The sequence below is a fragment of the Mytilus edulis genome, chromosome 7, assembly GCF_963676685.1.
Source record: "Mytilus edulis chromosome 7, xbMytEdul2.2, whole genome shotgun sequence".
NCBI lineage: Eukaryota > Metazoa > Mollusca > Bivalvia > Mytilida > Mytilidae > Mytilus > Mytilus edulis.
Window position 1 is genome coordinate 5,910,394 of NC_092350.1, and position 19,346 is coordinate 5,929,739.

Genomic DNA, 19,346 nt, shown 5'->3' on the forward strand with positions numbered 1-19,346 from the left:
GCCATAAAGACCACTCTATGTTTACCATATGTCTTTTTTTCTTCTTCTTTTTTTTTCTGTCGTTGGGTTGTTGTTTCATTCACGTATACCTACATTTTGTACGTCTATTTTTTGGGAATGTCAAATAAATAATGAAAATACACAGCATTCAAATCCACTATTTCTATTTCTAAAGTTCCTAATTGTGCTTACGCTATTTAAATCTCGGGGAAGAAAACAACACTGAAAATGACCGCGTCAACCATATTTCGTGTCATCACAGGAGCATACCTCTAAGCTAGTGCTAACCTCGATGACTAAACGCGAATCATATTTTCTTGTCATCACCGGAGCTAGTGGGCTAGTGCTACAAGTCGAAGTGAAACCGACTAAATTATAAGTCGGGGCAAAAAGTGAAAGCAACGAAAAGGCAACCAAGAGTCTTCAAAACTTTACTCAAAGAGCTAAAGAATGAGCTATGCGAACACCGCAAAACAAGCAGAGGTTATCTTACCTTTTTTTTTTGCAGACAGGTAAGCATGTCCCTTCCCGAATGTGACTTTTTTTTTAAAGAAAAACTGTGGACTAGTAATTGACTCTTATCATGCATACCCTAAGTTAACACATCACCAAATTCGAATAGCTTTTATGTATATGTTCAGATCCTTCAACTGCAACAAATTGGAAATTATGAAATTAAGACATACATTTTCAGGACAAAGGATATAATAGACTGTAACCGGTAGAAACATTACAAACAATGGAAAATAATTAAAAAAACAACACTTAAATCTAAAGCAAGAGCAACACGAATACCATTTTAATCAAACTATTAGTAATTTTATGTACCCCGGAATGGTAATTAGATCCTGACATACATGAGGAAGACAAGGGTAACTGTTATATTTTCATACCTTCTCTATCTTCTTTTGTTGGTGTAGATATGACGTCGTGATCTACAAACTGGCCAAAGAACGTCAGTAAAACAGTAAATTGACAGCCTCTAGGTGGGCTGATACCTCCATTGTGAACAGAATTACTGATGTGTCGGGGATTAGGCAATGGTTCACCACTTACACTCAGATAACGGGGAATAATGCCAATGTTCTTACCTTTTTACAAAATAGAATAAAAGTTTAGACATCAAATACATGCAAAGCAGTTTTACGGAAGTCAAATATCATTATAGGTAAGATTTCCGAAAAATGTACGTTCTTGTAATATGAAAAAAAAACTAATGTCGATGTGTGACGTATAAAAATTCGAAACATTATTCAAAAGTTAGACCTTGAACCTTTGAAAAAAGAAACAAAATATTAATCTAATGTGAATGATAAAACTGAAGTTGTCAAATGAACCTTACACTTTATATAAATTAGTGCTTTTGTTAATTCACCTTCATCGCGAACACTAAAACCTTAACATTTGAAATACATGGAAACGGCAAAAAGTCAAATCTCGTCATCATAATGATGAATATTATAGTTAGCATATCAACTATCTTTATATTGTATAGCGGATGGGATCCGTCACGGAGGGCACCGGTGTACCGCTAGAGTAAACAATTAAGAATGAATATCAGGAAGCATTACACTGATACAAGTATCTTGTCTTAGGGAGGGACAAATCCTACTTTGTAAAGGATCACTCTGATTCGAACAAAAAATTCTCTGAAACTGATATTATCAAGATGCTTGATTTCTTGATTGACAACATATTTGTTACGTTCGGAGGACGTGTTTTTCAACAGACTGTCGGCATTCCAATGGGAACAAACTGTGCCTCTCTACTTGCCGACTTGTTTCTTTATTATTATGAGGCTGACTTCATGCAGGAACTTCTTAGGAAGAAAGATAAGAAGTTAGCACTATCCTTTAACTCTACTTTTCGCTATATAGATGATGTTCTTTAACTAAATAATTCAAAATTTGGTGACTATGTGGAACGCATCTATCCAATCGAGCTAGAGATAAAGGATACTACAGATACAGTTAAGTCAGCCTCATATCTTGACTTACATCTAGAAATTGACAATGAGGGTCGGTTGAAAACAAAACTTTACGACAAAAGAGATGATTTCAGCTTTCCAATCGTGAACTTTCCATTTCTAAGTAGCAACATTCCAGCAGCACCTGCATACGGGGTATATATCTCCCAATTGATACGATATTCCCGTGCTTGCATTTCCTATCATGATTTTCTTGATAGAGGGTTGCTGCTCACAAGGAAGCTATTAAACCAAGAGTTCCAAATGGTGAAGTTGAAATCATCCCTTCGTAAATTTTACGGACGCCATCACGAGTTGGTTGACCGTTATGAAATAACCGTATCACAAATAATATCGGATATGTTCCTGACGTCGTAACTACAATCCCCTTCCCTTTCCTGAATGTAACCTACCGCATTAGACTATTTACCGGATTTGTTATCACATAAGCAACACGACGAGTGCCGCATGTGTAGCAGGATCTGCTTACCCTCCCGGAGCACCTGAGATCACCCCTAGTTTTTTGGTGGGGTTCGTGTTGTTTATTCTTTAGTTTTCTATGTTGTGTCGTGTGTGCGTCGTTTGTTTGTCTTTTTCATTTTTAGCCACGGCGTTGTCAGTTTGTTTTAGATTTATGAGTTTGACTGTACCTTTGGTATCTTTCGTCCCTCTTTTACACATTATGTGGAAAGTGAATGAAACTAATTTCTCCTGGTTTCCATTAAAACATAACATATTGAGGTACTCATACAGTTTTGTGTGTTTTTCACCTTAATCTATGATTAAGCCACTTTCCATATGTTTGACAAAATAATTGATGTTTGGTGACATTCTCTATTAAATTGTGAGCAAATTAGAAGTTATCAGGGTTACTCGTTGCTTAAATAGCTTTTACCTTAGGAATCCTGGAATTTCCTGGTGCGACATGTTTTATCCTGAAACTCCTTGTAAAATTAGAAGATGTGGTATGATTGCCAATGAGAAAACTCTTGTTAGTAGGGGTTTGAATGTTAGAGATGTTAGATGTCAAGCCAATTCAACCGGTTTTTTTTGTTTTTTTGGTGTAATTCAGGTATTCAAATGCATAGTAGATACATCCAAATGTGTAGGAAAGTCAAAACCTGGCAATTAAATAAATATTTAATATTATTCTCTCTTAGTTCTTTTCTAACTGTTTGTAAAGATTCTTTCTCAGTCGTGTCTGTCTTAAAATCTTTTTGATCATAATACTTACCATCCCCGTAGTGTGGAGGAATAAACCTAGGCTGTGCTGTTATAGAAGATCCCCACATTGGGTTTTTCAAATTGTTACAGACTCCATTTGGTTGTCTATATATGTCAGCAGGGTTGCACATTATATTTTTCAAGGCACAGTTACTGTCCATTGCAGTAGCAAATCTCTGGCTCATACCTAAGCCTTGAAGGTCGCCCATGGTTATACTCATTCTACAATTAGATCGGACTCATTCATACGGTACCGGTACTTATCTTAGTAATAGTTTTTTCTTATCACTAGTGTAGAAAGAACTACTGCCCCTTCTATGATATCCGAGGTCGCCTCCGGGTTCAGGTGAGTTTCATCTTTAGTTTTCCGTATAAGGGCTTAAATTATGATTTGTCTTTTTGTCATTAAATATTTAGCAAATTGTAACTTTTTTATTTTTTCACTTGTTATTTTGTATTGTACCATTGGCTCTTCTCGTTAATATTTTTGGTTTCCAATTTATTTTTTCACAAGCTTTTCTAATGAAGTCTTGTCTACTAACATGTATTGTATGAGATAATTATATTGAACGTTTTGTAGAAATAAGAAATCATTCATTTACGATGTTTTTCTCTATTTTATTTTTTTACATTTTTTTTTTTTTTTTTAGATTTGCGTGGAATTTTGTAAAGCATTTCCATGAATATTGGTGAACGTGAACATTTCTCGTAGAATGTGTTTTGCACTTACCAGCTCATGCAATATATAAGTCTATTCGGGACAATATTCCTCGACGATTACTGTAATAGCCTTATAATATTGTTTTTATTATTATCATAATTGATATTGCAGTTGTCGTTGTTCCTTTTTATAATGACGAATAAACGGAGATTGTGGTGTTATAAGTCATTACGACAGCAAATAATTCACTAAATAAGTAGTACTTACGATGTATCTATAGGTCCACATTGTCAAACTTTGGCCGCTGCTTTGTTTGTCCTTGTAACCAATTTGGCTTCGGTTACCGTGCAAATAAATTGTTCAGTCTTTTGATCCAAAACGGTGTAAATTTTTTATTAATACATCTATGTACTTTATTAATTAAGAATTATGAATTTAAAATGGCGCGAGACCGGGTGTGTCTCTGGCTATGCATTCACCACCAGCCATGAATCTACTGAGGTATCTAGAGGAAGACATTGTCCTTGGAATCAATTTGTCTTCTGAATTAGTTACCTGACCAATTACTCCATCTTAATTGTCAGACCCAAAACTATTTCAATTTATGTTCTATTTTATTCATTATGGTGTTTTTTTTAATGATAAATGAATATTTGATTCTTACCTTCTTGTGATTATGTCTGAAGCAATTTCTGAGATATCAGCTGACCTGGCCATTGAGGAGACTCGTACTGGTGCTGCTTTCACTCTACTGAATAAACTCATAATGGACACTGGATCGTAACCCAGTCGCCTTTGTCCTATACCTGTTCAGATTAAGAAAAGTGTCTGATTTTGTACTCTGTTTTAATTACATTTATATTGTATGTTTTTCCTGTGATATATATCTTCCAACTCTAAGATGTCAATAGTTATATCAACAAAAAAATCAAAAACAAACAAACAATGAACAAAATTGCTATTCAAAATAGAAAATGAATCCTATTGAGAAATATTTATATATAAATTGCTTGGCAATAATTTACAATTCACTGCCAAAGAAATATCACGATTTATTACAAAATATAAAGTGATTCATTTATTGTTGGTATTTAACGCAATGCAGCAAAATATAAAGTGATTCATTTATTGTTGGTATTTAACGCAATGCAGCAAAATATAAAGTGATTCATTTATTGTTGGTATTTAACGCAATGCAGCAAAATATAAAGTGATTCATTTATTGTTGGTATTTAAAGCAATGCAGCACATGAAAATAATTATGATAAAGAAGGTTGGATGAACAATGATTAAAAACCCGAAACTTGGTGTCCGGAAGAAAATTCATATTGAGTTATTTTAATATGGCTGATTATTAAGTGTTTAGTAGCGACGACATGTGCCTATTCTTTTCTGAAATCTACAAAAAGCGTCACTAAGGTTCATAAAACGTGGCACTACCCTCAAACTCCACATATTAATGGTATTCGTCCAGATTTTCCATATTGATTGTCCCCTTGTTATCTTCTATATAAAAAAGGAGATGTTGTATGATTGCCAATGTGACAACTACTTAAAACAACCGGAGTCTAAATGACGTAGATATCAGCAACAATAGCTCACGGTGTGACCTTCAACAATTAGCAAATCCTATGCCCATATAGTTCATATTAACAAATTTGAAACAATTCAAATCAGAAAAATAACGACCCAATTTATATTAAAAAAAACCACAAATATGACATTTACCAACCACATAACTACAGGCTCCTGACTTGAGACAGGCACACTTATACAGAATCCGGTTGGATTTAACATTTTTGTGACCATTCATTTCTGTCTATAATCTTGGATAGTGGTGTCCCAGCACAAAATAAGAACTAAGTGTAAAAATCAAATGAAAAAAGCTAAACTCAATATATCGGTACGATGAATCAAAAGCAAAAACAACCACCAACTTTTAAAATATTAATAGACACAAAGCACCAATATAAATACACTGTTACGCAGTTACTGACAGCCAGTTTAAAACAACTAATAATGTATCATGTTCTGCCAGACATAAAGTTTTATTCTGACTTTCCTTGATGTGAGGGCATCTTTGAACCTTTTCATAACCGCCCTGTGTCACCATAAATTGAAACTAAAAAAAGAGCCGCTTTACTTACAAACATCCTTGATAAGTAAACACTAGATATATATAGGAAGGTGTGGTATGAGTGCTAAATGAGACAACCCTCCATCCATGTCACAATTTGTAAAAGTTTTGATTTTATATAAGGTATACTTATGGTAAATATGAACTCGAATGAAAATATGACAACATTAAGCTTCTAAAAAAGGTAAAATCAAACACATTGAACAAAAAGACCAAAAAATAAACTCACCACTTGTCTGAAACCTTCTGTCAACTAATCCTACAGCTTCTGCAACGCATTCAGACACTATATCTATGCCTTGACCAGAATAAGGTTTCATACAAACACTCAGAAGAATGACAAAAATTAGCAACATCACCTTTACCGTCATTGCGTGTCCGAATAAAAATTAAATGGACCTTGTTAATAATGAACTAAAGGCTTAATTTGTTTTCCGCCAAACAACGTCCAGGGAATGAAGATACAAGTGCATTTAAGTCAAAAATAATGAATGAAATTATATCATCACTTGATATCATAAATTTCCTATGGTTCAAGGAACACCTTTTGATCTTTATGTTGAAAATCTATCATTTGTAAATAATTGTCCATATATTTTTATTGTTAGGCGATTTATGTGTAAAGATGTTATTTATGTGATTAACCCTACATTTGTTATAAACACCAAATTTCATTAAGGAATGACTGTAATACATTTTCTGTCTATGAAAAAAAATTACATGTATGTGGTGCGCACTGAATAACAAGGGCAGTAGGTTATTTAAAAGTGTGCACCACATTTTAAGATAATTTCGAATAGATAGAAAAAAAATATTATAGTCATTCCTTTTAATTTAATTTTGTGTTCCATTTTAAGGAGTAAATCATGAAAACATGTTGATGACGTCATGGTCACATAACAAAATTATTAAAATGTGGAGCAGGATCTATACACCTTCCGAATCACCTGCGATCACCCCCCGTTTTTGGTGGGATTTGTGTTGCTTAGTCCTTTTTTTTAAATGTTGTGTTTTGTGTACTAATGTTTGTCTTGTTTTTATAACCATGGCGTTGTCAGTTTATTTTCTATTTTTCTGTTGTTGGGATGTACAAGTACCCGTCCACGTCCGTTTTGTGTTTTTGTTAGTTGTATTTATATCTATCTGATGAGTTAAGCCTTTTTCAACTGATTTTTATAGTTAGTTCTTATGTTGTACGTTTTGTCGTAGTTTAAAGCCAATGTTTATGTATAACTTTTTACTGTATAGTACATTGTTTACTTTTTCTTCGATATAAATAGGATGAAAATACTGTGGAGTGTAATGCTAACCATGAAAACAGACTTTATCTCTTTTGGGTAGATGCACAACACATTGTTTTCCTTTGCCAATTGTAGACTGGTTCATTCTCTTCATTGGCAATTATTTTTAATGAAAATTCATGTCCTTCCTTTACAACACAGTACGTACAGATAGTTCGTACACGAATCTTGGTAGATTACCTCTTGAAAATAGAATTTAAAAATCTGTACAAACAACTGCCATACAAGTGGGAGGTTTTGCTAGCTATAAAATCATTCTCTAAATTTCTTCGGGAAACAGTCTGTACCAAGTCAGGAAATATGACAATGTTGTTTCCCATGTATTCGTTTCATTTGTGTAACTTAGTGTGACATTTTGGTTTTGTACGTTTTATGGACTCCCTTCGTTCTGTAGTTGGAGTTGGTATTTTTGTTAAATCCTTTTTTAGACAGACTAAGCCTAATCTCCTACGTGAAATGTGAAACTGGCAAGGAATGCAGTTATTGTTTTATACCAAAATACAATTTGAGAAAGCTTCCGTTTAGATAAATTAATTTATGACCGATCAAATCAAGTTCTAACGCTTAATATTTCAGAATTTAATAAAAGGTTTTACATTATTTTTTTTTAAATTTAACTTTTGATCAAAGTTTTATAATATCAACATTCAAAATTTTAAAATTAATTCAGGTTTAACTTTATAAATTTGCGATGACATTATTTATCCTTGTTGATCGACCAAGTTATCCTCTGTTCTATTTTATTACCGTATCACCATGGTGATACGGTTACGGTCTGATTCGTCAGATGCTAGACGTCAGGTTCGGGTAAATCTGTTAATGGTATTTCATTGATTATAAATACTATTTAATGGCTGCTTCGTTGCTGTTTCCGGAATGATTATGGGGGAAATGAAGGTCATATTAACGTCTGATTGGCTATTAATGAGTGGTATGCATTATGTGTCAACGCGTCCGTATGTGCGGTCGGATAAAAATCATGATAGTAGGTCATCGGTATAAATTGTAATGAAGTGTTCATTTGCTATCGTAAAGAGCTATAATATTTATTAACGAAGCACTTTCAATTTAGTGCAATCAATTAAATCAATACAATTCTATGATTGACTTTTATAAAAGTATTTGTTAAAAAAAAGAAACGGAAATACCGTAACGTTTCCGATTTTGGTTCTGTTGTTAGGGATTTTAGTTATGACGTTATTTAAATTATGACGTCATATGCAATGTAAACAAAGAAACGCTATCATCAGGTAACGTTTTTTCATATCAAGGAATTAATATGAGGCAGGCATTACCTGTAAATGGGGACGAAGTCTGTATGAATTATTATTTTGTAACTCAATTATTTGTCAAAAAAAAAAGACACGGAAATACAGTAACGTTTCCGATTTTGGTTCTGTTGTTAGGGATTTTAGTTGTGACGTTATTTAAATTATGACGTCATATGCAATGTAAACAAAAAACGCTATCATTAGGTAACGTTTTTTCATATCAAGGAATTATTAAAAATGAAATAAGTATTGCGCGTTCCTTCCTATTTTATACTAGACTGATAAATATATATTTTACTCAAAGTTTCATACAAACGAGACCGGAAAAGGGAAGTATATTGTACATTTCTGCGCAGGTCCGGGATTTCAAAACATGACATAAAAAAAAATTGAACGATTTTGAGTTCATTAGTACAATGAAAAATTCGGGAAATTTTCCCGAATTTTTTTTTTTATTGAATTTTCTACTGTTATTGGGGACTTCGTCCCCATATTAAAAATGAAATTGGTATTGCGCGTTCCTTCCTATTTTATACTAGACTGAAAAATATATATTTTACTCAAAGTTTCATACAAACGAGACCGGAAAAAGGAAGTTCATTGTACATTTCTGCGCCGGTCTGGGATTTCAAAACACGACAAAAAAAATTTGAACGATTTTGAGTTCATTAGTATGGGGACGAAGTCCCCAATAACAGTAGAAAATTCAATAAAAAAAAAAGTTTGGGAAAATTTCCCGAATTTTTCATTGTACTAATGAACTCAAAATCGTTCAATTTTTTTTATGTCATGTTTTGAAATCCCGGACATGCGCAGAAATGTACAATGTACTTTCTTTTTCCGGTCTCGTTTGTATGAAACTTTGAGTAAAATATGTATTTATCAGTCTAGTATAAAATAGGAAGGAACGCGCAATACCAATTTCATTTTTAATAATTCCTTGATATGAAAAAACGTTACCTGATGATAGCGTTTCTTTGTTTACATTGCATATGACGTCATAATTTAAATAACGTCACAACTAAAATCCCTAACAACAGAACCAAAATCGGAAACGTTACAGTATTTCCGTTTCTTTTTTTTTAACAAATATTTAAGTTACAAAAAAATAATTCTTACAGACTTCGTCCCCATTTACAGGTAATGCCTGCCTCATATTATGGGGACGAAGTCCCCAATTACGGTAGAAAAATCAATAAAAAAAAAAAATCGGGAAAATTTCCCGAATTTTTCATTCTACTAATGAACTCAAAATCGTTAACTTTTTTTTCAGATCTAGTTCCTGTTCCGGTTTCCCCCGCATTTGCGCAGAAATCTGTCTTGTTTTCACGAGACTTTGAAAAAAAAATTATATTTATCAGTCTAGTAAAATATAAGATTGGAACTCAATACAGTTTCATTTTTAATAATTGTTTGATTTGAAAAAAACCGTTACCTGATGGAAGCGTTAACTTTCTTTTGTTTACATTGAATAGGACGTCATAACTTAAAGAACGTCACAGCTAAATCCCTAACAACAGAACCAAAATCGGGAACGTTACGGTATTTCCGTATCCTTTATTAACATGTTTGAAGTAAAAAAAAATAATACATATACAGACTTCGTCCCCATTCACAGGTTATGCCTGCCTCATATTACAATGAAAAATTCGGGAAATTTTCCCGAATTTTTTTTTTTTATTGAATTTTCTACTGTTATTGGGGACTTCGTCCCCATATTAATATTCAGGGCATTGAAGTTGAATAAACTTATTCAGATATTTCTATGGTATATATATCATGTATATTCTTGAAATTTATGGAAACATTGAAATATTTAAAAGTTTATGGCTTGTTTAGGATCATTAATTGTTTAATGACGAAATAATTCGGATCACTGATTATTGTGATACTTGTCACTTGATGGATTAATAATAAAAATAAACGTTTTGTTTAGATAAAATATTCAGCTTGAAATCAATAAAAACAATGATGTACAAACTGTAAATTATGAAACGGACTTACAAGTTCATCTATTTATACTCTAAGACTAGTCATACTACATTCGTGATTGACTGAATACAAATATTTTGTTAACAACTATCAATAAAGATAAATACATTGTATTCCAGTATTCTACTCTGCATTTAAATCAAAGGGAAAATGATAAATTGATTGCGGCAATATAAATATTCTGTCAATTTTTCAACAAACTTTAACATATTTTGTTCAAATACTTAAAAAAAAATCGACTAGACAACAATTAGAAAAAAATAAATATCAGGGCGAATGGACCCTGGGCGAACAGGTATCAGGGCGAACAGGTACTAGGGCAAACATGAATCAGGGCGAATGGACCCGGATTCATACTTTGTATTGTGGTGTCATACCACCAATTAAAAGTCCCTATCTGTTCAACCAAATTTTGCAATTTTCACAGCTTTCTAAATATTTTACCTTAAGTTTAACTTCATAGAAACTAGGTATATCCTGAATTGTACAGGTGTCACCTTTCTGCATGCCAATTTTCAACATACATTCAAAATCATATAAGAAAGCAGAGAGCTTCCGAAAGGAGGTACCACTAAAAATAACCCCTGGTTTTCTGGAAATCTTAAATTAGTATACTATGGAGCGCATTAATCCTCAATTTTTCATGCAAACTCATAGACAGGTAAATTTTGGCTCAAAATGGTCTTAATATATTTCTCTTTCAACAAAACTTTCATTTCTGCAAATTTGTTAGTTAGTTTAGGTGAACAATGACATCAAATGCACTTTTTTTTGTCCGAGTAGGCCTACTTTCACATACGTTCTAAATTTGAGGGAGTAATTGGTGGTATGACACCTAAAGAGACAAAAAAGTTGATTAGAAATCTTTTATTTTGCTTTATTCTTAATCCTTAGTCAATTTGTAGTTAAAAACAGCCTATCTGAGCATTATGCGACTTATAATAAAAATTTCACAGCTCAATTTAAACTGACTGTAATGTATGACTTTGATAGAAAATACTTGAAAATTTCATTTTGGGCTACAGGAACATAAACTTTCAATATCAAGATCATTGTTTTACTGATTTTTTCTTGTTTGTTCTACTTCTCTAAAGACTTCCAACAATTTTTGCAATGAATTTAGTAAAAAATCCAAGGTATTGAAGTGTCAAGGAATATTGACCCCCCTTTTTTTCACTGGTGTCAGTAAAGTACTACAAATTGATCAACAGTGCAGTCATGGTCATTTAACTGTGTTTATTTACATCAGTTAATAAAATTTAAGATATAAAAATTTCATTTGGAATAATAAATGGTGCTTTTGTGAGTTTCTGCAGTGCTTACATTAGGCTATGCTATCTGCCAAGTACATAGTATGACGCAATGCTATAAGGGGTAAAAATCAAATAATTTCATTAAATCTGCATGACAAAATTTTTTTGGGGGTAGTAAACAACTTATGTTTCAATGTTTAACACCGCAGAATAACTTTCTGTGCATTTATAATATTATTTAGGACATTTTTTATATAAAAGCATATTGTCAGGATGGGAAAAGCTAAAAATAGGACAAACTCAAGATTTAGGCTCTAAATTTGCAATATGTGACATTTTGCCCCCAAAAAGATTGAAATGTGGCTACTATTATCTCAAATGATCAGTTAAGACAAAAAAAAACAATTGTTTTCTGATTTTGATGTTTCACCGCATTTTGCTTAAAGGTGTCATACCACCAATTAAAAGTCCCTATCTGTTCAACCAAATTTTGCAATTTTCACAGCTTTCTAAATATTTTACCTTAAGTTTAACTTCATAGAAACTAGGTATATCCTGAATTGTACAGGTGTCACCTTTCTGCATGCCAATTTTCAACATACATTCAAAATCATATAAGAAAGCAGAGAGCTTCCGAAAGGAGGTACCACTAAAAATAACCCCTGGTTTTCTGGAAATCTTAAATTAGTATACTATGGAGCGCATTAATCCTCAATTTTTCATGCAAACTCATAGACAGGTAAATTTTGGCTCAAAATGGTCTTAATATATTTCTCTTTCAACAAAACTTTCATTTCTGCAAATTTGTTAGTTAGTTTAGGTGAACAATGACATCAAATGCACTTTTTTTTGTCCGAGTAGGCCTACTTTCACATACGTTCTAAATTTGAGGGAGTAATTGGTGGTATGACACCTTGTGCATTCTATTATCACTGAGAATCAATTATGAGTTACCAAGCTTGACAATGCATGGTAATAAAAAATCAAAGCTAAGTGTAAAGAAAAAATAAGAAAAAAATGTCCTTAATAGGTGAACGACTTTATATCGAACATAGCTGGATACAGTTGTATATCTAGGCTAACCCCCTCTAGCTGAACGTCCTCCACTATAGAGGGATCCGACTATAGATGATATTATTATTGAAGGCAGCAAATTATATGATCGCATCTTATTTCCTTCAAACCCAAAATACTTGCAACACAGCGAGCTCACAAAAGATGTTCGCTTGTGGGGTAGACAATTTGATGTATACTCGTACATGATGATTCGTTCTGAGTTGTCAGAGGCAGATTTAGAGGGCGGTCCAGGAGCCCCCCCCCCCCCCCCTTTCTGGGAAAATTTGGTTGTTGGACCTGGGACTATTATAGTATAAGCAGTTATTGTCCATTGATATATCAACAGCACTGAGAACTGCATTTGATATGTCTGATTTCAATTTATTCACATCATCAGGTCTTACAATTAGTACATTTTTTCGTAATGATATAATTACTATTTGGTTTATTATGTAGGGAATCACTGAAGCATGACGGGAGAAGTCTCCCCCTTAATTGTCCCAGCTGACCTGAGAATCTGTCCCTCTTCAACCATTGACGTGATACAACAATTACTTTTCTGTTGTGGCATCAGCAGAGGCGGATTTGGGCCCCCCCCCCCCCCCCCTTTTTGGGAAAAAATTTGTTTGCTTATATAGGAAATCACTGAAGCATGACTAAAGTGGGCCCCCCTCTACTATAAATTAGGTCACAAAGTTCCCCCCCCCCCCAAAAAAAAAAATTTACTCTCAAAGTCCACATGTTAAAAAATGGCTTCTGTGTTATGACGTCGCAGGAAGGTGTCCCAGAAAAATAATAAAATAGTCTTGCCAGATGTCAGTCCTAAGAAGGCGTCCCAGAAAAAAATTAAAATAGCCTTGCCAGACGTCATAATTATTTGACTAGGAACATTTGTGATGTACATTTAGTAATGTCAGACATGTACATTTTGTAGCAATAAGGGTGTATTCAAAGCACAATAATTAATAATAAATCAACTCAGATGGAATTTTCATCAGTGGATGTAAGCATACTGATAAGTCAATTAAATCAGGAGATTAATCATTGTTTTTGAAGTTGAGAATTTTTATATTTTACTTATTTGGGTAGATACATGTAACATAACATTTATTTTGTCTTAATACCTGTACGCTCAGCATTCTTCATGAAAACTATCACACTGATTTTAAATCATTTTAGGAAAGCTCTGTGTAAGCAAACATTTCAGTAGGCAAAGAGTCTTTAGGCTGACTGTAATAGTCTGTATATTATCTGAAAAGCTTAGTTCTTGTCAACTTCATATTCAAACATTTTAATAGATGTCTCCCCAATTTGGTGTATTTCTTTTATCTTAAATTTTTAGCATTTTTCAAAGTCATGTTAATTTATTTTTCGACCCAGCCCAGAAACATGCGGTTACCTATTATATGTCTGATTAAGGGAAAGGTGACCTGCCTCACCTCTAACAAAGGCTATATTTATTGTCAATGCAGACATTTAACCTGTTCAACACCAAATGCTGTCAAGTTTGGGCCCCTGGCCATGACTCTTCTTTTTTTATTATTCATCTTACATGTACATTTCCTTTGAATTTGTTTGCTTATTTGGTCTATGGTCTATAAAAAAACTAACTATATATGTACTATATTTCATGCTCCCACAAAAATATTTAAAATGTATACATTTTTTTTTTACTAGCTTCTCTCATGTGATAGCGGTACCATTTTGGTCACTATTTATGTGTTGCGTTTAAATATGAATTGTAACACTTTATAGTGACTGAACAGGTAAACCAGATACTTCTCAAGAAACAGACAAAAGAAGACTACTTGCATTGAAACAGCACCAGACTATGTATGAACAAAAACTCAGATTGGAATAGCATGGAGGATATATTACGTCCTTGTGAATAAGCAAAGAAAGCTTTTAATAAAAGTGCATTTTTAAAATTTATTAGGTTTTTCATTCATTTTCTGTTCAAATTTCAACATAATATGTCAAAAAAGCTAATCTAACTTTACTGAAACTTCAGTGGTGGATCCAGAAATTTTCATAAGCAGGGGCCCACTGACTGCCTAAGAAGGGGCCCGCTCCAGTCATGCTCCAGTGATTCCCTATATAAACAACCAAATTTTTCTAACAAAAGGGGCAGCCCAGGCCCCCCTGAAAAACCCTCTAACTCAGCCTCTGACTTTAAATAAAACAATATGACAAGTGTTTCATTCACCAAATAACTGGTGCATTTTTGTGATAAATTTCATGCGTAATTTTATGAATGAAAGGGGAAAGAAGATCCAGATGTGTTGTACCCGCACATTACAGTTGCAAACTGACCCAATTTTTTTATGACAACCTATACTGACATTATCAGAGAATAAACATCAAATGAAAAAAGCACAAATAACTGATCAATATCAGGTATTACAGAATTAAATACATTTATATGTTTTAAATTTATTACAAATTTTTTTTCTCAATCTTGTACATAGATATAACTGATTCTCATATTGAAGTACCAAAGACAACTGTCTATCCAAGTCACAATTTATAAAAATAAAACATTATAGGTTGTAGTATGGTCTTCGACGCAAAGCCTGGTTCACACCAAACAGCAATTCTATTTAGTCCATATCAATCACCAGAGGTAGATTTAAATAGGCAGTCAACCGCCCCCACTTATGAAAATTTCTGGATCCGCCACTGATCATGACAATAAACATTAACAAGTAAAACTAACTAATAATCCTGACTATATGTATTACATGAAATGGTTGCCATCAGAAATGAAAATATAAATATTCAAAGTAACAAAAGCTTGATTACATGTGCAACCAAATATAAAGCACTATGAAAGGCTAATATTAATATGAAGCCCTCATCTTCAGAAATCAGGGGCAGATCCTGCCATTTTAAAAAAGGGAGGTTCCAACCAAGGACAAAATGGGGGGGGGGGGTTTGATATATTAAAAAATATAAGACAGGTGACAACATGTTGAAGAAAATTATTTGCAATTAATATTTCATTCCAAATCCCATTACCATAAAACCATCTTTTTCAAGTATTACTACATCTGGAAATTAGTAATAACAACACTTAACTTGTACTGTCAAAACTAATTGCATCTTCTAAGACAAAAATAAGATATTAAAGACATCAATCACTTCTATACATGTAAGTATAAGATGTGTCATTCTCAAATTTGAAAGGCCTTCTGTAGTAGTCCATTTTGTCAAGTAGTAATCCTAGTAAGTACATACCCGGCCACGTCCACTTGTATTTTTGTCCATCTGATGAGTTAAGCCTTTTTCAACTGATTTTTATAGTTCGTTCTTATGTTGTACTATTATACCACTGTCCCAGGTTAGGGGAGGGTTGGGATCCCGCTAAAATGTATAACCCCGGCCACATTATTAATGTATGTGCCTATCCCAAGTCAGTAGCCTGTAATTCAGTGGTTGTCGTTTGTTTATGTGTTACATATTTGTTTTTCGTTCATTTTTTTACATAAATAAGGTCGTTAGTTTTCTCGTTTGAATTGTTTTACATTGTCTTATCGGGGCCTAATATAGCTGACTATGCGGTATGGGATTTGCTCATTGTTGAAGGCCGTACGGTGACCTATAGTTGTTAATGTCTGTGTCATTTTGGTCTTTTGTGGATAGTTGTCTCATTGGCAATCATACCACATCTTCTTTTTTATATGTAGGTTATATGCTCTTTTATCAAGTTGATTATAGACACAGTATTCATTTCATTATAAATATCATTCTCCATTTTATTAAGTCTCCTTCCATTAATATAAACCTGGTCCACCAATAATACAACTAAAATCACAAATTAGTAGAAAAAAAGGGCTATGCATTCATATTGCTCGGTGTGCAATATTCCAATAAAAATAACATACTCACAAACCACTGATCTCAATATAATCAGCTAAAATACGGCAAGCTTTTTATAAAAGCTATTACTTGTATTCTAAATTTTGATTCGTTTCGTTTCGTTTTATGCAACTTTTGTTTCGCATCGTTTAATTTCTTTCTATCCGCTATTATTCCGTTTTGCACTAAACTTAATTTGCATGCCGATGAGAGCGGACGTGAAAATTTTTGCAGAGACAATCCATCAAAATCATTGAAATTGTTTTGTCAAATTGATTTCATGGATAAATATTATTATCCTTACATCGTATATTTTATGATTTGGATTATATTTTTTTTGTTGAGAAAGGTTTCTGCAGATATTTTCAGGTTTGTTTGAGACATGTAGTCAGATGGGATCCATTAGTAGTTTCCATGTGGGAAACTATCAGACCAATCTATTTGATGTCTGAGGGTTTTAGCTGTTCCCCTAATGGATCGGTAGTTTCTTTCCGAGATCCTTTATCATAGGATTTTCGGCTTTCCTCTACCAGGAATACAGCTGGGCATTTAGCGGTATCGGTTTGGATTCCAAGTATGTCCTCTCCGGTTTCCCGTTCGTTGTCTAGGCTTTTATGCGGCATCCGGGGTGACCTTATCCCTTATTTTTTATATAATGTTTTTTTATATTATGCATTTTTTATATTTTTGAGGATGAGTGAGTCAGGTGAGTGGGTGTGTTCGTATGCTTTATTACATTGTACTTATTGTTTTGGGGAAGGTAAACTTTCTGGTTGTAAGACCCGTCACGGCCAGGCTGGGAGACTGGATAGGCAAATGCTCACATTAAATCTGTACCGATACAGTGTGTTAAATGTCTTCCTTTTTACACCATAACCCATTGTGGTGCTCCTACTAAAGGAGGGAGATACGGAACATACATACATACTAGTACCCCGTAAAATGTAGCAGGCGTTACCGTAATAAAGATTTTACTGTTTAGTCCTTTCTTATTTTTTTGGGTCAAAAATGAAAAAAAAAATTATATAAGCGAAATAATCAAAACTGCACTTTAAAAATTACCAAAAAAAAAAATGGAATTGAAAAACGACCTTCAGCTTCGTACTTAATTTGGCCTATTTAACTTTTTTGGATTCGAGCGTCACTGATGAGTCTTTTGTAGACGAAACGCACGTCTGGCGTAAATACAAAATTTAATCCTGACATCTATGATGAGTTCATTTACTTGATGCCCAGTCAAGTACATTATTTGTATTACAATACTTTGCACTGTAATTGAGCTATATATTTGAAGATGAATTAAAATGGCAGAGTAATTATCAGTATATAATACTACATCATGTATCAAGCATTGTTAAATTGCCTCATCACTTGTAATAGGTTAAACTGGATTGTTACAATGACCTATATAATTTAAATTAGTTGAACTAAATTTCTTGTCATGATTGTATATCACTCACAACCTGTTCTTTCGCAATTCCATTGTAGAATTCATATAGCCTATATTTAATGACCTCTAGTAAGATTTTATATTGGTTTCTGAGAGGTTTTTTATAAGCCCTAAAGGGGGCCTCGGTGGCCGAGAGTTCTAAGTAGTTACTACTGTAATCACTAGCCAGTCAACTCTGAGGTTGTGAGCTCGAACCCCGCTCGTGCGGGTGCACTCGGCTCTAATCTTAATTGATTAGGACTGTCAGTTTTCCTATCGAAGGTCGTTGGTTTTTTCCGGGCACTCCGGCTTTCTCCACCAATAAAAACTTGCCGCCACGATATAGCCCAAAAGCGGTGCTTTAAAGTGGCGTTAAAACACCAAAAATCAAATCGTATAAGCCCTAAACTAGCAGACATATATGGACTTATATTTTTAGATGATACTTGGAATTTGAGGCTATGCCATACAATCCAAATTTATACTGCAAAGACGTTTGACAGCAGTATCATTAAAAAGTAAATGGCATATAAAAACGATGTAGTTTTAAAACGTTAATATAATCGCATAACAGTTGACTTTATTGTTTTGTTCTCTGTTTACTGTCATTATTGACATTATATATTGTTTTATTGTGCTATAGCTTTATTTTTGCTTCTGCAATAAAATATTTATTCATTTATAAAGTTCGTATATCATTGACCGAGTTTCATGAAGTGCCAAATGATGGTGCTGATTGGCCGACTGGCGGATGGGCGGGAATAGTTGAGGATTTTTTCAATTTTTCCAAAACTTGCCATGTCGAAGCCTTTTCTTGGTGTTGATCATTGTTGAAAGCCTAGTAGTTGCCTACATCTACGTTATCTGGTCTCTGACGGATAATTAAGTCATTGGCATCTCATATTTCATAATCTCAGATTTCACTCGTATTTCAAAAGAAAGTTTGTTTAATCAAAAACAATTTTAGTCTTCAACCCAATTGAACTTCATTGTTAAATAGAACACATTAAAAACTTAACCTATTAAATAAAATAAAGTGTGTCGCTTGATTCTTTATTTTCAGTCGTGGATAAAAGGTATGCATTGATAAGCCATATTCGGAAAAAAAGAATGCAAAATTCTGATAGGTGGTTAAACCAAAAAAATGTGCGTAATAAATCATCGTTGTTGAGAAAAATGTGAAGTGTTTGAATGTTAT

General features: G+C 33.4%; 1 protein-coding gene across 1 annotated transcript; it reads right to left on the reverse strand.

The window, feature by feature from the left end:
• Positions 1–879: 879 nt before the first annotated feature.
• LOC139482919 (peroxidase-like protein) lies at positions 880–6,359 on the reverse strand. Its single transcript, XM_071266945.1, has 4 exons — positions 6,218–6,359; positions 4,516–4,657; positions 3,201–3,412; positions 880–1,091 (listed from the first exon to the last, which is right to left on the reverse strand). Exons 1-4 carry the CDS (start codon positions 6,357–6,359, stop codon positions 880–882), a joined length of 708 nt encoding a protein of 235 aa, XP_071123046.1.
• Between the last annotated feature and the right edge of the window lie 12,987 nt (positions 6,360–19,346).

Coding starts and splice junctions, on each gene's coding strand:
- LOC139482919 (XM_071266945.1), bottom strand. CDS start 6,359: ATGACGGTAAAGGTGATGTTGCTAATTTTTGTCATTCTTCTGAGTGTT. Junction 4,658..6,217: donor CAGAAGGTTTCAGACAAGTG/GTGAGTTTATTT, acceptor TAATCTGAACAG/GTATAGGACAAAGGCGACTG. Junction 1,092..3,200: donor TCCTCCACACTACGGGGATG/GTAAGTATTATG, acceptor TTTTGTAAAAAG/GTAAGAACATTGGCATTATT.